The 22,016-nt window shown below is 49.4% G+C and overlaps 7 protein-coding genes across 7 annotated transcripts; 2 read left to right on the top strand and 5 right to left on the bottom strand.

Moving 5' to 3' along the window:
- Window positions 1-739: 739 nt before the first annotated feature.
- On the bottom strand, window positions 740-3,162 carry ASPVEDRAFT_51538 (Ras GTPase activating protein IRA2; the record flags this gene model as incomplete). Its single annotated transcript, XM_040814493.1, has 4 exons — window positions 740-900; window positions 960-2,802; window positions 2,860-2,993; window positions 3,045-3,162. The coding sequence occupies 4 exons, from the start codon at window positions 3,160-3,162 to the stop codon at window positions 740-742; spliced, it is 2,256 nt and encodes a 751-aa protein (XP_040666090.1).
- Window positions 3,163-6,998: 3,836 nt separating this feature from the next.
- ASPVEDRAFT_39771 (uncharacterized protein) lies at window positions 6,999-9,858 on the bottom strand. The gene has a single exon (XM_040811996.1). It carries the CDS (start codon window positions 9,557-9,559, stop codon window positions 7,088-7,090), a length of 2,472 nt encoding a protein of 823 aa, XP_040666089.1. The 5' UTR covers window positions 9,560-9,858; the 3' UTR covers window positions 6,999-7,087.
- ASPVEDRAFT_560975 (putative membrane protein) lies at window positions 9,768-10,998 on the top strand. Its single transcript, XM_040815163.1, has 4 exons — window positions 9,768-9,917; window positions 9,970-10,219; window positions 10,289-10,505; window positions 10,567-10,998. Exons 2-4 carry the CDS (start codon window positions 10,027-10,029, stop codon window positions 10,757-10,759), a joined length of 603 nt encoding a protein of 200 aa, XP_040666088.1. The 5' UTR covers window positions 9,768-9,917; window positions 9,970-10,026; the 3' UTR covers window positions 10,760-10,998.
- A 177-nt stretch (window positions 10,999-11,175) lies between these two features.
- On the bottom strand, window positions 11,176-11,597 carry ASPVEDRAFT_51536 (uncharacterized protein; the record flags this gene model as incomplete). The annotated part of the gene is made up of 4 exons (XM_040814492.1): window positions 11,176-11,268; window positions 11,341-11,411; window positions 11,465-11,502; window positions 11,557-11,597. 4 exons carry the CDS (start codon window positions 11,595-11,597, stop codon window positions 11,176-11,178), a joined length of 243 nt encoding a protein of 80 aa, XP_040666087.1.
- Window positions 11,598-11,809: 212 nt separating this feature from the next.
- On the top strand, window positions 11,810-14,309 carry ASPVEDRAFT_70563 (exosome nuclease subunit RRP6). Its single transcript, XM_040816082.1, has one exon. The coding sequence runs from the start codon at window positions 11,855-11,857 to the stop codon at window positions 14,165-14,167; it is 2,313 nt and encodes a 770-aa protein (XP_040666086.1). The 5' UTR covers window positions 11,810-11,854; the 3' UTR covers window positions 14,168-14,309.
- On the bottom strand, window positions 14,303-15,011 carry ASPVEDRAFT_39768 (acyl carrier protein). The gene is made up of 4 exons (XM_040811995.1): window positions 14,800-15,011; window positions 14,670-14,747; window positions 14,546-14,594; window positions 14,303-14,471 (listed from the first exon to the last, which is right to left on the bottom strand). The coding sequence occupies exons 1-4, from the start codon at window positions 14,854-14,856 to the stop codon at window positions 14,401-14,403; spliced, it is 255 nt and encodes an 84-aa protein (XP_040666085.1). The 5' UTR covers window positions 14,857-15,011; the 3' UTR covers window positions 14,303-14,400.
- Window positions 15,012-15,778: 767 nt separating this feature from the next.
- On the bottom strand, window positions 15,779-21,981 carry ASPVEDRAFT_51534 (mismatch repair ATPase MSH2; the record flags this gene model as incomplete). Its single annotated transcript, XM_040814491.1, has 7 exons — window positions 15,779-16,102; window positions 16,153-16,238; window positions 16,289-16,600; window positions 16,800-17,934; window positions 17,995-18,118; window positions 19,068-21,883; window positions 21,958-21,981. The coding sequence occupies 7 exons, from the start codon at window positions 21,979-21,981 to the stop codon at window positions 15,779-15,781; spliced, it is 4,821 nt and encodes a 1,606-aa protein (XP_040666084.1).
- Between the last annotated feature and the right edge of the window lie 35 nt (window positions 21,982-22,016).

Genomic DNA, 22,016 nt, shown 5'->3' with positions numbered 1-22,016 from the left:
CCATTCGCGATTTGGCTTACAGGGAAGGTCTCCGTCCGGTCTATAATCACATCGCTTATGTTCATTTATGGGTATAGCACTGCTGATGAAGCGGATCGCCACTAACCAACTAATATCTTCCTCATTATAGCCAACTTGGCAGCAAAGACGCTCAGTCCAATACATATAAATACATATAAACCAGCTGGACAGAAATCCGACAGTACAAATGAGATAACCAGAAGTAAGAGGAGATGGGAACTAAACAGAGAGCGCACACAGTCATCAAGTAGTAGAAACGCATGCAATATCGTCGAACGGGGTATAACGGATTCAAAGCATCAGTGAAAATGGAGTAGCAACAGTCTGCTGAGCGTGAAGCTGCTCTTTCCCGGCCAGCGAGAACAGAAGCCCTCTCACGATAAGAAGTAATTAGTTGTTGCGTCGACAGAATCGCCTCCGTCGAAATAAAAACGTCAAAGGGTCAATGAAAAATAATAAATCATAGAATGCTCCCAGGGTATATAGTCGATCCACTCGTGTAGGGTTGCTTCGCGTAGATGGAATCGTATGTACTAAACCGGCTCGAAATAACCAGAAGGCGAATCAGGGAGGGAGCGCCGTCAGATGGGATTCGGCGTGCCCCGTGTTTCTTGGAAGTTCGTGGGTGAGTAGTTTGCCAAGATCACTTCCAGCCATCTGGAATGCAGTATGTCGCAGCTGAAATCACCTGCGACGGTGACGGGGCTGGGAGAACACTTTACCAGCCCTTCTTACGCGAGAAGCGTTTGTTCAGAAGCGTAAGCACCTTGGTGACATTGAACTGAACATATTCCAAGTCAAGGTCTTCCAAGCTGTCCTTCTGCATCTCGAGCAAATCATCGAGTTTGAGGTCCAACTCCAGCAGCCCACGAGCACGACCTATAAGAAGTTAGATTATATGTCAAAACAAACAAGCCTGATAGGACAGCTGTTCTTACCTTTGTAATGCAGGCTGATAACAAAAGTCCCAGGCAATGGACTCTTGAACATGAAATAGATATTTGCCCGTCTATTCTCAGGCACATTGCTCTTGCGTATCACACCTTCCTTTTCAAGTTGCTGATGGGTGAACTTGTAGGGACCCAGCTCTTGGTGCTTCTGCTGTTTCCTTGACTTTCCTTCGGATTGGCTGCGGACATTTTGGAGATACGACTTGTACGTTTCCAGCTGACCGACAAGATACGCGTTATGGTCGCGGATAGTCGAATAGACCGACTCCAATTGCTTAGTCTCTTCCATGACCTTCTCCTTCAAAGAGCCCAAGTGGACGAGTTCCTGCTCAACTTCGTCCCGGAGGAGACTGAATTCGTCGGAGCGATCAATAACGCCCATCTCCTGCAATTGGCTCAGAAGCTCCATGGTGCGAATACCTTTGCGGACCATGACGGCATCGTTCTTCAAAGTCGCTGCAGCTTCGGCGATACGATCCAAGCGAAGAGGGCGACGTGCCACCGAAGAGTGCGGAGGAAGGGAACGTAGAATTTGAACAAACGTTGATTTAGCTTCCATGAAGAAAACTTCTTCCTGAGTAATGTCTAGGGCCGAGGTCAAATCATCTAGCGCGGCTTCCCATCGGCTGAACAGAGGAACAGTGATGGTTCTATTTTCTTTGCGTGGGAGCTGTGGAGGAGCAGGGCCCAGTTCCTGGAGGATTTCCTGGAGGTGGGAATGCTGATCCTGAGCCAAAGCCACGCTGTGCTTCTCCAGCAAAGTGTGGGTAGCATACACCTCGTTGAGAGTGATCTGTAACTCGAGGTCTCGCTTAGACAATGCAACATAATTGTCCATCTCTAAGCTCTCGTAAAAGTCTTGCACTTCACACAGATCAAGCATGAACTTGTTGACGCGCTCCTTGTTCTGTTGAATGAAAGGCTGCAGCTTGGCCATGTACGGCTCCTTCGCATAGGAGGGCTTGTTGGCCAAGTTTTGAAGCATTTTGGCGATTAAAGTCAGAGTGCGTCGAGGCTTGTCGGTAGGAGTAGCATCAATCAACATGTACGAGCGCGGAGTGACAATGGCCGGGTTGATGAAACGCAGGAAGAAAAAGCCTCCGATCAGGGTACAGATGGTCTGATCATGAGCGTCTGGGTACTTGCGCCGTGACAGACTTCGGATTTGTTTGCAAATCCAGCGGATACCGTAAGGCGCTTGGTTCACAGAGTTGATGATCGTCGTGAGGAAAGAGTTTGCAATGTCTGTGAGCCTCTTGAGACGCGGCGCAATGATGGCCTGCACTTGGGGGTTCTCTGCAGCGGTTTCTGCTGTGACACCACGGGGGAGGTTGTCCGGTAGCGAACCAGTTTCCTCTTCGATTTCCTTCACCATGGCCTCATAGACCTTCAAGGGGTTAATTTCCAAGTCGACGTCACGTAACTCGATCAGCCCATTGATCTGCTCCGCCAAGACCTGTCTCAGATAGCTCTGACCAGGCCCACGTCGAGTGTAGGTGGTCATCATACGCGAAACAGGGGTATTTTGTCGCAGGAGCGATGAATATTCCGGGGTATTATCGAATTGGTAGGTGAGCACAGACTGAAACATGGTGAGTAGCAGGTGTTCCTCGCGACTCTCGTACTGGTTTCCATAGATAGTGAACATGACGGTTTGAAGCAAGGAATCAATTTCCGCCATCGATACAAGTCGACACAGGTGCGCAATGTGGCGGGGCTCCGTTTGGAGAAGGAATAGAAGATTCCCATATTTCTGTGTTTTATCATCGTTGGGGAAGAAACCTTCCTGGGGGTCAACAGTGTCGTCCAGGCGGTTTGCAACTTCGTTTTGCTGTAAAATTCGTAAGCGATAAACAAATCATACGTAGAAGTAGCCGGGCGGACGTACCTCTTCCAAGGCCATGCGGTTCTGAATAAGCAATGCTATTCGTGAATCTAAATAGCGTACGTCTTTTTCTAGGACGAAATTCTTTTTCGACTGGGAAGAGATCTTTGATTTCAGTTCTCGCAAGAATCTTTGGGCTGGTTCAATTGATTAGCATAGCTCAGCAGTCTTGTTCCAGTAAAACCAACCTCTCGCCAGGTCATCTGATATTTCAAGGTCTCTGTCCTTCGCGGACATCGACAGGTAGAGCGCGGTAACGGACATCCGCTTCGACTGGCGAAGCGAGCGAGTATCGTGGGAAGACATCGTGTTTTGTCGTGTAACTGGCTGGAACGAAGAGGAAGAGGAAGTAGATGCTCTTGACGCGGGTTGCAACATTGTCGCAACCGACATTGTGTGAAAGAAAACGGGCGCTCGAAGTGTGTGGGAGCGGCACCCGAAAAGATGCTCAAACTCGGATATATTTCGATGCACGAGCCACCGACAGGACTGCACAGATCAATATGCAGTGCGCACAGTCGCCAATTATTCTCCAAGGTGTACGTTGTTGATATTTAACGGTCGGTTCATCGACAGGTCTGGAATATTTTGGGCACGAGCTGACGCGATCGGGAGGCAGATTGTACCCCTTATCGGACGCGTCGAAGGAAAATATCAGACTCGGAAAAGCAGCGCTTGAATATGTGCTGGGTGAACAAGTCAATTGCCAGGCAGCTAAAGACTGAACTGTGAGTCGTTGCAAGTTAGTTCCTGGATCGAGGAGATTGAAGGGTGGGAAAAAAAAAAAAAATAGGGCGAAGGAAGGAGGTAGGTATATGGTTTGGGTATCGTGATCGGGCAGGACAAGGTAGCGAGCTGAAATAAACCCGACGCCGGAGAGGAGGAAGAGGAGCGTACGTACTGACTCTGAGACTTGGAGGGAAGTGGAAGAGCGCGCGAGTTTCAGAGTGAGGAGGGCCGGGATTGGAGAGATTAACGGAGGGAAGAGTCGGTCGAGTCGCAGATCAGATACTGGGGGGGCAGGAAGAGACAGGGGAAACAAATAGGAGACGATAAGAAGGGAGTATAGCGGGAGTATTAATGAGAGCTGAAACACAGACTTGAGCACTAAGAGGGGTAGATGCTCAGCAAGACAAGGATGATGTGGAAGAAGTGTATCAGTTCCCCAGACGCGGAATCGAGAGGGGGAGGTTGGTTTTCAGGGAAGAAAGAGGGGAGGGCGATGGAGTATGATTGAATCGGCTCCTTTTGAGCGTTGACTTAGTTGGGCTTACTGCGAGGGAGTGGAGCACTGGAGATGCTGGCTGTGACTTGCAGAAAAAGCAAGACTGGGAAGATTCTCATGTTCCCGCCAGGCGACGACTCGGTTTCTCCCTGAGTCTTGCAAGGTCTATGATGGTTTTTTATCGCTTCTTTCTTCTCGCAAGTTGCAACTGTCGTTCTCCCCGTGTATTTGTTCGTTATTCCTCGATTCTCCAGTGATTCAGGAGTTGCCATTTCGCTCCACCGCCACACCTCACGACCATCCATGGGCCATCGCTGTACCTGATTTTCCGACCCATGTTTCTGTCCCCTTTGTTCCTAGTGTGAATAATTATTTGGCCCGAGGTGGAGTACTCTGCATTTCTTGAATTCTTGTCTCTGAATCTACAAAATACTGTCTCCGTCCTGGACTCGCGAAATTAATCCATATTCGTTCTCTAGCGAAGAGATTCCTCGCACTCGGATGATCATTTCCTACCTCTTTCTCCCATGCTCCAGGAACTGCTGCAAGACGCAAGGGGAATTTCCCACATCCGCCATCGCTGTCCGTCCACAATTTCGACAAGATGCTCTAAACTAATTCAAGGTCCGGTGCTGCAGACATGCTGACTATCTCCATCCATCAGCCATTAGCGTCGTTTACCCCTGGCCCTGTGCGTGCTGCGGCGGCGTTACGCGCACCTGCGGGCGTCACCCAGTTATTTCCGCTTTCGGTCGCCTTTGGCACTTCCGTCCAACCTCCCAAGGTTGGGTCAACCGGGGCCACGCTTTTTCATTATTTTGCGTGCTGCAGAGCGATGGAGCACCATCACGACACTGGGAACTCGTTAATGAGTCTGATGGGATAACTGTTTTGTGAGCGGCTATCAAGCCAATCGCTAGGCTACCGTCCGGCAAGCTGCAACCCCTGTCAAGGAGGGCGCCTCGACGATACGGCTCAACCGGATACGGATGCAGGCTTTCAAATCCCACGGACCATCTGACTCGAGCACTGTCTGTGCATTTGACTTCAGCGGTGTCGCGCGGCCTCCGGCATCTCGCTAAGCCTGCATCTATCAGTATTCAGCCTCCATCCGAATAATATTCCCAGTCATCATTCTCAGCCTCCACACCGTAGAGTCCATTCCTCCCGGCGACTCATCCGCTCCCATGGGCAAGAATCACAAGGCCAGATTGGACATGGATGGCTTTGGTGTGGATAAATCCGGGCCTGCCATTGGTGCATTGCGGTCACTGCGATGGCCCACCGTTCCTCTTGATAAGAAATTTAGCTTCAACCAGAGCCACCATCACAACCAGCCCCAGCTCACTATTTCCACAATTTAGGGCCTCTATTTCAAATAATACCTTGATATCACAGTCAATATTATCAAAATGCTCCTAGCGTACGATCTCATCACTGGGAAGACAGTGAGATCTGCCGAGAAATCCGATTCCCTTGTCCCATCACTCAAAATGAAACTTTCCCATGACTAGTCAGGTGGAACCCGTTCCAGTTCCTGATTGCCAAGTCCCAACCCCGCCATGTGTCCGGCTCCGCACCGCTCAGTCTTCCAGGCTCCCGAGCCATCCTGGTACCTGCGTTGGACTTAGCCGCGAAATATGGAATGCTAGGCATCTATCTTTGGAGGCCAAAGCCAAAGCCATCATCTGACCTTGTTCGCAGCCATCGTCCTATTATTGGTGAGCGATTCTAAAGCCCTGTTGCTGCTGAATCCTGACCTGGACATTACATCATCTCTCCTGAACGATTGGATTGTATTAAATGATGTTTCAGAGGTCAGCAGATCCTGCCACCCTGAGGTGGGCTTGTTCGACTGCGACCGCATTGGCCCAAATTCCTAAATCGGCTTTGCATGCTTCAAGACCTGAGAAGGTGACAATGCTAGCATTGAAGAGGTTGCAGGCATTCCCTTGAATCGGTACTTACAGCAGCACGGAGTACCGTAGATAGCTTCTGTCAAATTACGAGGAGACCCAGTCGACAAGAAAGTGATCGTCCCCAACAAACAACAATTGGCCAAAAGAAGACGTTGTGATTTGCAGAGAACCATGGATGGAGGCCTTCAAAATGAGGATTATCAGCCGTCAAATCCACTACAATCCGGTCATCCCCCTTCGAGATGGTAGCGGTGTAACAGCAAAGTAACCCACATCAGTCTGAAATCTGCACTCTGTACTCTGCGAGCACCCGCTGGGCCGCTGCACAAATCGTCAGTCAAGTGTCAGTGCGCTGATGTCTCAGGGGCCGTGAGGAGCTTAATCGCTTCAATCGGCGGATCGTCCCTCCACGCCAGACTAGACGCTACCGAGTACGGTTTAACCCCACCAATTTTGAATTTGAATTTGCCCGCAATCGTACAATACGAGGTCACTTGGGGCGGAGAATAAGACAACCGAGCACACTCGAAGTAACCTCAGTAAGACATTTCAGAGTTCCAACCCCGGGATTTGTCGATCTGTCCTGGGCATGGTTGCTTTTTATATGACGTCTTTTATTGAACTCAGACTTCAGTCTCGGGGTGCGCGTGGGTAAAGTAGGGTTAATCGGATACGACTCAGATCATCCAGTTCACCGTCATTCGGGCGACAACTTCAAGTAAACGCCTAGCTTGTCACGTTCATTCATGCCTACGGGGTAATTCGTGACTAGGTTTGTCTTCGATGGCCTTGGCCCAATCCCAATCAATAATCTTCATCCAAGTAGACGCATCCGACATTAATATTGACAGAGCCTACCTATACGCCCATCTTTCAATCTCCTGTGGTTTGGGGCAGATCAGTAGAAGCAGCCCGTGCCTATAGCAGTACCTATGTAAGTACATGACTATATTCACCAACTCTAACAAGTTCGACTAGGAGGGAACGAAACCGCAAATGAGCTCGATTTTGAATTATATTAGGGAGGATAGCCCGAAATAAGTAACAGTCAATCTATAGTAATGACATATATATCAAACCATGTTTTTCACTTAGAAGCACCTTTCCGTTTCCTGCTCCCGCGTGTCTCTCTGGCATTCTTCCTCTTTGCGGGTCTTGTTTTGGGTCGTGGAGACTGTGGTGGTGGTGATGCGATACCATTGACACCTTGATGATTACAATCTCCAGTGTCTACATGGTTCACCGTCTGGGCTTCCTGATCTGCAGGTTCGATAACTGTGATATCATCTGCGAAAACACGTTCTGTTGGAGCCGTCGCCATCCGATCAGAAGCAAGCATGATTGTACGCGCCTCCCACCCACACGTACAGAATAAACAGTTCGATGTGCGCGCAAGTTTCAAATTCTTGCCCGGTTCTCTATTGCAGAGGAGCGTGTAGAGCTCTATAATAGACCCCAGATAGACTTTTGTTGGGAACTCTTCCCCGTCATATACCCCGGGTTGTCTGCGTTTGCCGACATCCAAGAGGATCCAATCTCCTGGTCGCGGAAGAAAGGTCGAAGAAAGGTCCATCTGCCTCTGGATGTCTTCCATAATTCTGCAGCAAGTCCCCGAATAGCTTTTATCGCCGGGTACGACGACATTTAACTGCTTACGGTCGCAACGTGGGAGTGATATGTCTTCGAAAATGCGCCGTTGAAGGTCTGCGCTTCCAAAAGCAGTAACTAACATCCTCGACGATTTTGGGGCACCACGGTGATGATCTTTTGGCATATAATCGTTGAAGAGTGTATATTGCCAGGAGTAATTCGCCTGCAATCTCCGGCCTTCGATGGTCTCCTTGACTAGGAGTTCAGGACGAGACTTGCTCTGCCGAATACTCGTGATTATCCGTAATTTTTCGTCGAATGTTAACTTCATGACAGTATCTTCCCCAAGCCGCATACCTTTTGAATCAAGATCATACACTTCCCTAAACAATGCGCCATCCTTCTGGATATGCCCTGGGATTAGACAAAATGGCGCCTTTCCTGTTGGTAGCAAACTAGGCTCCAGAAGAGTGGCACAACAGATGGACATCCCAGACTCGGATATTGCCGATGCGTCGAGACTGGATGATTCCACAGCCGGGATCCCAGTCATGACACGCAATATGTTTGCAAGGACATTGTTTTTGTAGTTCTGTGAAATAATACTAGCCCCCGTGCTTTTAATTCCCAGGTCTATAACCAAAAGGTAAAGTTGCTGGAGCCCAGACGGAGATGGCGAAATGTCTCCATAGCACTGCACATGTCCAAGTATCCAAACATAGTGGGTGATCGTGAGACTTATGTGGAAAATACAAAGCCCCCCACGGTGTCTCCTGAAAACATGCGCTCTGCCAATACATCCCTCGCAACCACAAGCTGACCGAATGGACTTTTCAGCGGTTTCAATGGTCTGATCAGGCTTTTGAGGGCGATATAGGACATCTTCAAGCTCTGGAAGGAGCTCTAAGACATTCCTGCCATCCTGCTGCTGGTATATATCCTCCGCGGCTGAATGAAGCAAATATGCAAAGGCAGATCCAGCTTTAGAAGAAAATAAACGCCGCAGTGCGTCACCAGAGAATGTATCAGATAGAATTTTGTTCCATGATGAACGACCTGCTGCGAAAACACTCTCTCCATTTCCAGAATGCGCGTTAAATATGTCGGTCCCGCTAGGAAGAAAGCACATTTTGTCCTTGAGGCGCATCACAGAGCCCTGTTCATCGAGATTCCGCAATATCAGGACCTGCGGGACTTCATGCTCGGGATTGTTTATTTTCTGATATAAACAATGGCCAGATTTTGCATCTTGAACCTCCACTGTTAGACAGAGCACCCACTCTGCAATGGCCGCTATCCACGCACAATCTACACCACCAATAAATGTTGCACTATGGAGTTCTCCACTTGCAACAGCTGCTATGGTTGATAGTGCCTTACCCAAAGCATGAGGGGGTGTTGCGGCCCGTATTTTCCAGATATGTTCGTTCTGATAATCGTACCAAAGCCGACAAAACCCTTCGACTATATTTGGGAACTCTGAAGACACTAGGGTTCCAGAGCAAACATCAACAAGGCTCGACCACTGCGAAATCGAGGGACTTAAATTTCCAGGCGCGCACTGGATCTTGGTCATTGAACGTAGCACCTGGGCACAGTAAAATTTGTCGTAGGAAGCAGAAAGGCTGCCGCACAGTGCAATGCAGGCAATTCCTTGCTCAGACTCAGCCAACAATCTTGCCACATGCTTGATGCCGAATCCAAACCATAGGACGTTGTCATATGATGAGAATGGCTTGAGATTGGCCAACGTTTCATGGATTTTCTGTTGTGTTTCTGGCGGTAGTGGGAAGCGTGAAAATATCGCTTGTCCGACGGCGAGCGTGAAAGGTTCAATGCCAGCCTGGGACAATCTCGATAGTACACCTAGTGAGAAAGTGACGCTAGAATTGGCAAGTTGAGTCCAATCCACGGTTCCCTGTTGGCTGAAAACTGGTCCGGACTGGCTAGGTATGAGTGCCGAGTCCATCTCGAGTCGGTATCGGATATGCAAAGGTGAGGCAGTACAATTCAGCTCTTGGGAGACCGGGCAAAGGCACAATTAATTAAAAGCTTCCATGTACGGCTTGGTGGGATTCAGCCTCGCCAGCCTTGTGCTGCACTGCCTTACGCAGCGAGACAGCTGGTTCGGTCTGATTGTTAGCATTTCTCTTGCTCCTGCAGAGAGATCAACCCAGCCACCACATATGCATGCACGAGGCCATCATTGACCGGAAATCAGCCCAATGGCTATTAATTCCACTGTGGTTTGGATAGCCATGGTAGTGCAAATGTAGGAATTGGATAGAGTATTCTACCAGCTCAGTTTGCTCCTTGGAATTGATACAGTACGGGAAAGAACCGAGGCTGAAATTTAGTGAGCCGCTAACAGCAATGAAGAAACCAGCGAAACCACATCTTCACCTTGTCGCCAACAGTGAAGAGCTTAAAGTCGATATGCCTTCGCCCCAGTCTCCTGCCGTCAAAGGCTATCTGGTTCTATACAATTCCATCAACGCCTTCCTCTGGCTCCGCATCCTCCTCACCATACTCACCTCCCACTCCGATCCCGCACTATACACCACCCTCGAGCCACAAGCCAGATGGGTGCAGACTCTTGCTGTCGTGGAAATCCTACACGCTGCGACTGGTAAGGATATCCCCTAATAATTAAATCATCTTGATCTGGCCATATGCAACCCAAACTAACGAAATTTAGGCATAACCCGATCCCCAGTCTTCACGACCTTCACCCAGATCTTTGCTCGTAGCGTGCAAGTCTGGGCAATCAACTATGCCTTCCCATCCGTGACGGCAGTGTCGCCTGCTTACCCGGCTATGCTCTTTGCTTGGTCTACTGCTGACGCTGTGCGGTATTCTTACTTCGCGATCATGCTGGCTGGGTTTCCTGTCCCGGGGGTTCTGAAGTGGTTAAGGTATGTCTGTTCTTTCTCCATAGTCAAATTATGCGATGGTCATTTTTAACGTGTTTTGCAGATACTCCCTCTTCATCATCCTCTACCCCATTGGAATCGCGACGGAGTGGTGGCTCATGTATCGGGCTACTACGGTGACAACTAACTGGCTTGTCGCGGGTATCTTCTACTTCTTTCTTGGATTATATGCGCCAGGCTCTGTTATGATGTACTCGTATATGCTTAAACAGAGGCAGAAGACGCTTGCAAAATAGTCACTGCATCCCAAAGACGCTGGTGATGGTCACCAGGAAAAGGTCAGGTATCACCGGCCGGCCGATCCTAGGCTCTAGAGTCACTTCCAAAACCACCAGCTAATTTTGTATCCCGAAAATTGATGGTTTAAGTTCTGTACATATAGATGCGATTGTGGATTAACTATGCAGTGCTGCTGGGTAATAGAGCATGACTTCGTATATCGCTCGAAATGTGACATAAAGCAACTTCAACCAAGCGCCTCAAGAAAATGCAAATGTATCGTACAAAGTCGTGGAGTTAGTATACAAAAATAGAGCAGAGAATTTCCGTTGTCCATCTGGCGAATAGCCAGAAAAGGGCCGGTAGGGGAAGAAGTCCCCTAAAACGGTTTTAACCCATGTAGTAACCACCATCTAATCTTCCGCTGGTCATCTTATGTTCGTCGGTTGTACTCGGCGTCCGTCTCCGGTGTGTTCTTCCGCACGTCATCCAGCATGTTATCGATGCCTCGCTCTTTCAAAGTTTTCTATGCACAGAGGTTAATTTCGTTGTCCTTTGTCCTCGAGGGAAAGGTCAAAGAAGAGTGGCGAAAACATACAGTCAGACAGGTTTTGTATTTGGCGAAAAGTTCTTCGCATTCGTTGGAATTCGTATTACCGCGGAGATATTCTGGGTTTCTTGTAAGTCTCTCTATTCAGACAAACAGATATCAAGCAACATACTTTCGCTGTACCATTTCAAGAAGCACGTGTCGTACTTTCTAGGCAGCGGATTAGCTTTGGTTTGTGGAATGGGGTGAGACCGGGCTGCGTACTCTTTGATGCCATTACACTCGGGGGCTATTGAAGCTGCCATGGTTATTTGAAGGAGATAAAAGCGCGGGGCAGAAAAGTGACTGCGAAATAAAGATCTTGGACAGGAAGAAGAGTGAGGAATATCGCCAGTCGAGACCGAGAATCGCCAGCAGAATAATCGGAGATCCACCGGTTCCGGAAGGCGGTCACCTCCGCTCCAGAGAAATTTCTCCATCTCCGCCTGCCTTTTTTTTCTTTGTTGCGATTTCAACTCTCGAATTCCCTCGAGAAACCATTCTTCAGCGGAAAGTCGTCGAGATGGATTCCGCCGCTGATTTCGCTCCGTTTCAGAAACGGCTGCAATCGTCTCTTCTCGAAGTCACCCGCTCTACTGGACAGCTTCCGGTGAATGATCTCGGTTTCCACCGGTCCTCAAACGCAGAAGTTGCGGAGGGTTTGGACGAACAAAGCGGCCGATTACTGTCTCTGACATCGTCGATCCTCAAGGCAGCTACTGCTGGGACGGATATCTCTGCGCCGACACTGTCAGGTGAAGATTCAATCGAGGACAACTGGCGGGGAATTGTGGATGTGATCGATGCGCTTTTGGAAAGAGCAGATGCTTGCTTGGATGAGTTTACAGGGGTTATCAAGAAACTGAGCCCGTCGCTACAGGAAAAAGAGGGGGAAGAGAAACCTGCCGCGAAAAGGGAGCAAAAATTCCCGACAATCTACGACTACGGTCCTTCAAAAATCCCCAAACCTCAGCTGCAGTTTGAGCACCAAATAGATTCTACGGATACGTCACCATTCAAACCGCTACTCAAGACGAAACCTCATGCTATAGAATCGCTAGAAGAGTCGCTGACTCCGCCGGCTGATGTGCCACAAGGGTACCGTAACCCGTACGAGGCCGAGATCCGTGCTGCGAAGTATCCCAAATCCGCCTACGTTGTAGCACCTCCAATTGACTATTTGCCGTTCGAGTCGACGACAGCGACTTTTGTGGATACTTTTGAGGGAGTTAAGGAGATGCTGGCTGAACTGAAGTCTGCGAGCGAGATTGCAATCGATCTGGAGCACCATGATGTCCATTCATATCATGGTCTCGTATCGCTCATGCAGATCAGCACTCGGAACAAGGACTGGGTTGTGGATACGTTGAAGCCCTGGAGAGAAGAACTTCAAGTACTCAATGAGGTTTTTACGGATCCCAACATTATCAAGCTCTTCCATGGTGCAAGCATGGATATTATCTGGCTGCAGCGTGATCTCGGCCTCTACGTCGTGGGCATGTTCGACACCTACCATGCAGCCTGTGCGCTGAACTATCCGAAGAAGAGTCTGAAATTCTTACTACAAAAATTTGTCAACTTCGAGGCCGATAAAAGGTATCAGATGGCGGATTGGCGAGTTCGACCGCTTCCGTCTGGTATGTTCGACTACGCTCGCTCCGATACACACTATCTTCTCTACATTTACGACAATATACGGAACGAGCTTCTGGAGAATTCCACACCTCAGGATAATCTTGTCGACTATGTGCTAGAGAGGTCGAAGACCGAGGCGTTGCAGCGTTATGAGCGCCCCGTTTATGACGCAGCGACAGGTCAAGGCGCGGGTGGCTGGTACGATTTGATGACGCGCAGTCAGGTTGTTTTGAACAGAGAGCAGTTTGCGGTTCTCAAAGCGGTTCACGAATGGCGCGACAACGTAGCTCGGGAAGAAGACGAAGGCGTCCAATGTGTTTTCCCGAAGCACGCTCTTTTCCGAGCCGCGCAGGTGATGCCGCAGGACTTAGGGACCCTGTTTAGAACACTCTCTCCCGTCACACCGATCACCAAGGAACGCATGCCCGACCTGTTGGAAGTTATCAAAACGGCAAAGGCTGAAGGTGCCGACGGGCCTGAATGGCGCGACATCTATGTCAAGCCCACCAGAACCCCACAACAGCCGCAGGCGCCTTTGACTCCTCCTATTACAACAGAGGATGGATCCTTCCCTACCGCTTCTCGCTTCGATGTCTCTCAATTCTGGGGCTCCGTGTTGAACACCGAAACACCTTGGTCCCCACCAGAGTATTCGCGCGTGGCTTCCGCTGAAGCACTCCGTCTCTCCCTTCCCATACCACCCATGCCGAGAACCGTCTCTGAAGCCCGCGACAAACTAGCTGCGCAACCACCCAAACCAGCCACTCCCCCACCAGCCCCAACGAAGGAGGAAGAAGATAAAAACAAAATCTTCACCGTTAAGGAACTCGGCGGTCCACGCAAGCGCAAGTCCACGCAACAACAACCTCCAGCGGATGCCGAAGCCTCTGCAGCCTCCACAGAACCCGAACCCGAACTCGACGAGATCCCAATCGACGTCGATGTACCACCGTCCAAGAAACAGCGCCGGAAAGAAAGGAGAGAAAAGAAGAAACTGAACAAGCAGAACGAGCCTCAGTCTGCAGAGGACACGACGCCCTTCAACTACGACAACGCCGATTCCGTTCTCCACGCTCCTCAGGCTACATCTGGGCTGCCATCGAAACGACCATTCAACCCTTACAAGAAAGCGCTCGAGGCCCCATCCGGCGTGCGGAAAGAGAAACGCGAGTTGCCTGGCAGGAGCCATACATTTAAGTAACTGGGATACATTGTCTGTACTTCCTTTGTATGTATATGAGAATTAGATTGCATAAGTGATACGAATGCATAGCGATACCCTGTTTAATCTACTCTTGAATACGAGGAATTAGAATTACTTCAATAAACTAGTCAAGCCATCCAAATCATGCCCTATTATTCGTTAAGTAGATCCTTCATAACCAACGTAAACAATTCAATCCACCTGCTTCCTGTCATAAGTAACCCAAGATCCTAATCGCTCGGCCGCCCCTCATCGTCTTCTTCCTCATACTCCTCCTCAATATAACCTGCCAAGTCACCAACTTCCAACAAACCCTGTCAGCAATTTCCAGTTCATAAAGAAAAGCACAAAGTAGTTAATTAATCAGGCACTCACCGCTGTTGAAATCCTTCGCCTTATCAAGCGGGATATCAAGATCTAGCGACTTCAGCAATAACATAATCAGCATATTTTCTCCCCCTGGCTTAATCAAATAAAAAGGATAAAATAAATAACATACATCATTCAAGTGCTCGATCAGCTGAGTGATATTGCCCTGGTCAAGGCCAAGGTTGTTGAAGTTCGAGCTCGCTTTTACCTGGGGTTTGTTAGGGTTAGTGTGGATAATGATATTATGGAGATGGACACACATCGTCGAGCTCAAAGAGGTTCCCGGTGATGTAGCAAATTGTTTCGTCGATGTTCATAGTTAAGCTAGTTTAAGTGGTGGCGAGTATATATATGTTTAGAAGAGAGTAAAGTGAACAGATGGATAGCGACACTAAAGGCAGCGGTTAGGGCGAGGTTTAGAACAGAATATAATAACCAGATTCCACCCCTCAATCTCGGGAAAACAATTCCAGTAATTTAATAAATCGGAAACTCCGGGACTGGAGCGATCATGCGAGAAACTTAATAATTACAATTGTAAGGATCCCATGAGGTGTGCGATACTCGCCCTTGTGCCTACTGATCCATGGAACGGCACTTTTGTTTGTTATAGTCGGCCTAATATAGACTTTGGTTGATATCACCACTCAATCACGACTCCGCAATAGGGATATCTGATCTTATCCAGGGTATTGAATTATTCCCCCGTCTTTACATTTTTTATTTGATTTATTGTTTTTGTTATATGTTCTTGTCTTATACATAAACCGCGTCATACCGAAACAAGCAACGAGGTAATATACCCGCCTACGAAGGATTAAATATTTATATATTAAAGACCCTATCAGGAAAACGAACCATGGTATCTCCCACCACAGGATCAAAATCAAGCGGGAGCGTCAGGAAGGGAGGCGGAAAGAAGCCACTTTCAGCTTACCACAAGTTCATGAAGGATGAAATCCCCAAATATAAAACCAAGAACCCGGAAGCCCCGCACAAAGAGGTATTCAAAAAAGTGGCTGAGATGTGGAAGGGGGCGAAATCGAATCCAGCAACGCAAATTGGATAAATGATCTTGGCCTAATAACCTATGTATTGCATTGTTTAGCCATATTATTATATGAGGTACGAAATGCAAAGTATGAATGCAGAATGTTTATTATTTATTATAATGAGACGATGCTACTGCCTCATATCTATATAGCTCAGGCAAAGTTTTGAAGGAAACGGCAGTCATCGCTACCGATTCCCTCTTCTCCTGGCCTCGCCAAATCCTCCCTTCATGATCCCATTCGCTCCAGTGCCAATCCCGGAGCTTGAACCACCACTTCCACCACCTGATTTTCTCGGTTGAGTTAGCTCGCTCCAGACTTGAGCTAGTGATGGCCGGACATCGGGAAGCATGCTGTACTGCATGCTGTAGAGGCTGCGGCGGTGAATTGGCGGCACGAAGCGGCCAGTGAAGAGGCAGAAGATAACTTGGGGAGAGAGGTAGTGTTTACGGAGACGGTGGCCGAGTTGAAAATATTGGTCAAACATGGCTCGAAGGGTTAGAGGAATGGACTAATAGATGTTAGTTTAGTGGCGGCTGACTGGCGCTTGGGAACTTATACCTCAAGATGGATGTAGTGTATAGTCGGATCCAAGGAATTATTCGGCGAGTTATCGTGTTCCTCGCGGAGTTCAAAGCGGATTCCGCCTATATACAAGTTAGATGAGTGGCCAAACTATGAAACAGTTAGGACCAACCTGGCAACCTCCTCGAATCCTTAACTCGTAACATCAACGCAAAAAGTGGAAAGTGATTTAAGAAAGCCAGCCAGGTGTCAAGGCCTGCCTTCAGCGTGATGATCAACATCCGCGCTGATGTAAACGCCAGATAAAACACAATGACTGTAGGCAGTAGGAAGAAGAGGACGGTGAAAAGGATAGTCCCGAGAAGAAGCTGGTCGAGGTCATAATCGCAAGAATCTATACGGTTGCGGAGGACGTTTCGTTTCTTTCCGCGAAACAGGTGGAAAAGCGAGATGATGATGGTGAGCTGCCAATTGAATATCCGCGCTGATGCAATGTAAAACGAGTATATGTGTACTGTTAGAATAGATATAAGGTCTGAAAAGAGCGCTATTGGCATGCTGGCGCCGGCAAAGCTCGCACAGCCGATAACGTAGATGATATGAGGAAGGTATGGTTGGAGGTTCGCAATGCATGCTTGGCCAGTTAACAAAACGTCCGCAAACGAAGGGGATGCTTATCATACCTGCCCAGTTTTCAATAACCCATAAGAAAAGATCACCCAGAAACGCAGCAAGTTCATTATTCAACTTTAAACCGGCCGGCCAGTCCATTAACCAGGAAATCGTCCGTTGAAGGCCTTCGACAGTCCAGCCACTGAGAACGAAGTTGATCTGATAAGCTACCCAGTTGGCATTATCAATGATGTACGACCCCATGGCAATCCCAATGATCACATCATTCGCAACTAGCCATAAACTGTTGTAGAACCGAATGTAGTGCGCATGGTACGTCGTGACACTCTCCCAATCGTCCTTCCTTTGCCGTAATTTGACATACTGCGTGGGCCAATAACAAAATTGTTGCAGGCGAATGTCCACTTGTTGAGCTGTCGCCGAGATATCCTTCAATGCCGCAGCGTCAGGTCGGGCGCGCCATTCCAAAACTTGTAGAACAAAGTCTGCAATCGCGCGATGAAATACCAACCCGACCACGAACACTCGGGTAATAACAGGCCATATCCACTGCCAAAAGACATAAGACACACCGAGAACAAACATGTCCCACATTGTTGTTGCCGACTCAACCACCCGTTCCGAAACACTCATGCTCCTCTTCACGCGAATTCCAATCAAACTGCTGTTTTTTTCTATCAACTTCCCCATCTCGTATGCGCAATTAACCTGGTTGACAATAAAAGGAAGCGCCAACTCCTTATGCGATGCAACGTGCTTGACAACCGTATGAAGTCTCAGCTTATCCACCAATTTTTGCGCACGAGCCTTTTGTATCCCTTCCCCTGTTTCTATCATATCCGACACTGAGTCCGACTTATCCGCAGCAAGCACCTTGTCCTCTAAAGCAAGTGAAATTGGATTTAGCGACATGTATTCCATCCTAGTCGGGTCCGGACGATGGAACATGATAACCTGAATCGAGAGGCCAGTCTCCGGCGGACAATATATTCTCGGAATCTTGCCGGACGAGCGAGTACTAACAATCAAATGGGACGGATTGAAGGCTGTCGGCGGATCGCGCAGGTTAGTCGATCCTAGAACATGCATCGACGAACGACCGCAAAGGCCGAAAATGCGCGGAACGGGATGAGGGCTGTGCCGGAATAGAATGCCCGCGCGGAGGGCATTGTCAACGTTTCGAGGCTGCGCGAGCGCAAATTAGCAGCTTTCTCTAAACCAAGTACGCACGTAACCATGGCATACCTCGACATCCTCCAGCACAGCCAACACAAACAGATCCAGCTCTGAATTCCGCCATCCAACAATTACACCCGGCGAGGACGACCGGGGGAGGTCGTATGGCCAAAATACCCGTAGCAATCCATCGCTCATCTGCATGTTGTCATCCTCCACTCAAAGACTAGAACGAGCCTCGACGGCGTAGTTGTTCCCGAGCGGAGACACCGAGGTGGACAGGTCGAGGGTGCTATTAAGTAGCAACAGTGAATTAGCTTCTGTACGGCTTGGGGCGCTCCAGATAAATGACGACATCGCATACCTGACCAAACTCCTTTTGCGCAAGATGGTTGATTGGAATGATGAGGACGAAAAAGAAAACAGAGAGGAAGAGAAATCCCTTTGCGGTTCTGGTCTATAGAAGCGTGGCTGGTTAGCGGAGCCCGTGCGGAAGTCGCGCGACAGGTAGAAAAGTTGGAAATGAACACGCACCACCACACCGTGATCCCACGCGAATATGGCGAGTTCGTAAAGTCGGGTAACAAGATCCCACCTCGCGGTGATATATCCCGCAACGAAGATGCCGAGAGTGAGGATGGAAAAGGGGTGCATGAATCAAGCTGTTGCGGATGGTCCAGCTTTAATTGGACAGGAGGGACATAGCGAGTGACAAGGAGGAGGGATCGAGTACTGCAGGATAAAAAGGGAGCGACGCGCGAAGCTAAATCCTGGATTAACTTACGGCGAACAGTGGAGGAAAGAACAGAAGATGAATGAGCGTTCGAGGGGTCGGTGGTGTCGCCGCGGGCTATCCAGCGAATTTCCTTATTTACTGACAGCGTCTCGACCGCTGCCCCACGTGATCACATACTGCATCAAAGCAAAGATATGGTTGCATGCTGTTGAAGCTAATTTATCTGGAAAAACTTCTAGAGGGCATTAAAAGAGAACGTAGAATGTGCTTATTTCATTATCCGAGACCTATGCTAACCACATAGTTAGAATCCATGCCATCCCAAACGCCATACCACCATTAGATAGAACGCAAGTATAATCCGAACCGCAAACCACGAACAAACCCTCAAAAGCTCGCTCGTTACAATGCTTGAATGCCCTGGAAGACCCGACTCTCCTGCAACTTCGAATCACCCTTGACCAGATCTCTCATAATCTGCCTCTTTTCTTCAACCGTCAGATCCTTGCCCGGTTCCTCGATGGCAGCCTTCCACTTCTGCAACATCGCCTTCAGCAAGGTACTTCCTTCTTCCACTTCCTCCTGAGAGTACTTATCAACGGCCGTAGCCGATGCTTTCCCTGTCGGATCTGCGGAGGTGAAGTCCTCTAGCTCTTCGGCCTTTTGTCGAGCCATATTGACCACCTTGTCTGGGAAGCGGACTAGCTCAGCGACGTGGATGCCAAATGACTGGTCGCAGATTCCGGGCTCAACGCGGTACAGGAGCGTAACCTTCTGCTGCGCCTTTTTCTCCTCGTCTTCTTTCGTTGTCGTTCCATCTCCAATGAACGCAACGACATGCAGGTTCTTGACAGATTTGGGGTACCGATCTGCCAGCGCTGTCAATTCGTGGAAGTGAGTTGCGAACAGCCCGAAACATCGAATCTCAGTAACGATATGCTCTGAGATGGCCCAGGCGAGACCGAATCCGTCGTATGTACTGGTACCGCGGCCGAGCTCATCGATGATAATCAGGGATTCAGACGTTGCTGACTTGAGAATGTTAGATGTTTCAAGCATCTCTGCCATGAACGTTGAAACGCCCTTGAGCTGTGAGTCGCTGGCACCGACACGAGCAAGGATACAGTCGAAGATTGTGAGCTCCGCCTCTGTGCAGGGCACGAAACAACCGGTCTGGGCCATGAGTGCAACAACGCCAATCATTCGGATGTAGGTCGATTTACCGCCCATGTTGGGACCAGTGATGATTAGGAAGGAGGACTCGTCGCGGATCAGCGATACATCGTTGGTAATGAAAGAGATATCATCTTGCATCTCCATGCACGGGTGACGCGCTTCCTTGAGGACTGTGTTTCCTGTGCCTCGGGGGTGGATCTTGGGCCGGGTATAGCCTGTAGGTGCGTGAACAGAGGCATGGGCGAAGCTGACAATAACATCGAGATGGGCGAGGACGCCGGCCAGCTGCTCCAGAACGGGGCAGTACGAGGCTGCAACATTGACAACTTCAGAGACAAGCCCCGTCTGAGTACGGTTGTAGTTGGAGGAGAGCTGGTCGTGCTCCCGTCTCAAGGACTGCATTGTCGAGGTGGTAAAGTAGACACCGTTCTTCTGCGTAGAGCATTCCTGGTACGCCTTTTTGTTGCGAATACAGCCGGCCTCGTTACGTGTCAACCGGAAACACCAACCGTGAACTCTGTGGTTTTCCAAGAACAACTTCTTGTCCATCTCCTGGTCCAAATCCTTCGACACAGACCGATGCTCGAGATACATGTCGTGGCGGAGCTTATCCAGCTTCTTGCGGATTATGCGTAGACTGTCATCAAATTCGGGCTTGATGATAAACTCGTGGTTCTCAAGCGCATCCAGATCGACCGTCGTTTCAACCATCTCCTCCAGCTTCGCCAGGCTATTCGAGTGGTTCCGAAGCTTGGCCGTATACTCGATTTCTAGCGGAGTTTGATACTCCTCATCCATGACATTCTCCAATGAGTTCACAAACCCGGGCAGGCGAATCGCGACCTGATACACACGCACCACATCCTCCAAGTTCGCCTGTTTCCGCTGGAACCGCTTCGCAAGGCGATAAAGATCTGGAATCGACCGCAGATGCTCCTCCTGCATGGTCTGTCGCAGCTCCGTGCTCACAACAAACGCCTCAACAAGCTGCTGCCGTTTCTCAATTTCTGCTAGATCCATTAGCGGCTGCTTCAGCCACTGCGCCAGCAACCGACTCCCAACAGGTGTCTTGCAATGGTTCAACAGTCCAAACAAGCTCATGGACTTGGACCCATCGCGAGGGCCCGGCATCAGATTCAGCGCCCTCAACGCCGCCGCATCAAGCTTCATGAACTGCGCCAAATCATGCTGGTAAAGCTGATACTGCCCGAAATTCGTAGCATCCGACATCACACCGAGATACCGAATCAACGCCGCCGCAGAGCCCATCGCCAATTTCAACTCCGTCTGCGGCAACGTCCCAGCAGAGCGCTCATCACGCAGCAACCGCGTCAAATCCTGCTCGATATCACGCACCCCGAAATCCGCAACAGGACGCTCCGAAACCGCTATCCCACAGTTATCCGCAATAGCCCTGATCTTCCCCAACTCGACATCCTTCCGATTCATGTCCATCGTCACAAGACACTCCTTCACCCCAAGCTGAATAACAAGGGACTCAAAGTTCGAATAAACATCATTATCGAGGAACTCACTAACTCCCAGCTCGCGCACACTCGCATCCGCAAAACAGACACCCACATTCCTCGCCTCCCCAGCCTTCGCACTAATCTTCACAGCCAGGATAATCGGCGCACCACTTGCACCCCCATCTCCCATCCCACCAACACTGCCCAGTTCCTCCTCGACATCTTGCAAATTCCCAGGACTCGCCTGCTTGATTTTCTTCCAGTGGCCCTTGCCCGTACCCACAGAGCCCCAGATCTCCACGCGCTTGTTAAGCCGGAACAGCGCCTCACGTAGGAAATTCCGGAACACAGTCACGCTCATTGTGACGGAAGGTAGGCCGCCTGTTTCGCTGCGGCCGAGGTTGCGGAGGACAGAGGTAGTCTTGTAGACTGTGCGAGCGATGAACTCGGCTTCCGCGCCGTGGGCGGAGTACCAATCGCCGCGGTCAAAGACACGTATTATTTCATTGTTTGAGGGAGACGATTCGTCTGAGGCGAGGGAGCGGTAGAAGCGGATGAAGCCGACTTCGTCGTCGACCTGAAGTTAAATTGTTAGGGAATGGCCGGACAAATTGTGCTAATTAGGCGGGGATTTCCAGTAATTGAGCTTACCCTGAGGTCTGGTCTAGATGACATGGTACCAGCTTGTCACTCTGTGTGGTAGAGAATGA

Source organism: Aspergillus versicolor, assembly GCF_001890125.1.
Source record: "Aspergillus versicolor CBS 583.65 unplaced genomic scaffold ASPVEscaffold_3, whole genome shotgun sequence".
In the NCBI taxonomy this organism is placed as follows: domain Eukaryota; kingdom Fungi; phylum Ascomycota; class Eurotiomycetes; order Eurotiales; family Aspergillaceae; genus Aspergillus; species Aspergillus versicolor.
This window is presented reverse-complemented; position numbering and strand designations above follow the sequence as displayed.

Coding starts and splice junctions, on each gene's coding strand:
- ASPVEDRAFT_39771 (XM_040811996.1), bottom strand. CDS start 9,559: ATGGACTCGGCACTCATACCTAGCCAGTCCGGACCAGTTTTCAGCCAA.
- ASPVEDRAFT_560975 (XM_040815163.1), top strand. CDS start 10,027: ATGCCTTCGCCCCAGTCTCCTGCCGTCAAAGGCTATCTGGTTCTATAC. Junction 10,220..10,288: donor AATCCTACACGCTGCGACTG/GTAAGGATATCC, acceptor AACGAAATTTAG/GCATAACCCGATCCCCAGTC. Junction 10,506..10,566: donor GGGGTTCTGAAGTGGTTAAG/GTATGTCTGTTC, acceptor CGTGTTTTGCAG/ATACTCCCTCTTCATCATCC.
- ASPVEDRAFT_70563 (XM_040816082.1), top strand. CDS start 11,855: ATGGATTCCGCCGCTGATTTCGCTCCGTTTCAGAAACGGCTGCAATCG.
- ASPVEDRAFT_39768 (XM_040811995.1), bottom strand. CDS start 14,856: ATGAACATCGACGAAACAATTTGCTACATCACCGGGAACCTCTTTGAG. Junction 14,595..14,669: donor TGATCGAGCACTTGAATGAT/GTATGTTATTTA, acceptor TTATTGCTGAAG/TCGCTAGATCTTGATATCCC. Junction 14,472..14,545: donor GGCGAAGGATTTCAACAGCG/GTGAGTGCCTGA, acceptor GTTTGTTGGAAG/TTGGTGACTTGGCAGGTTAT.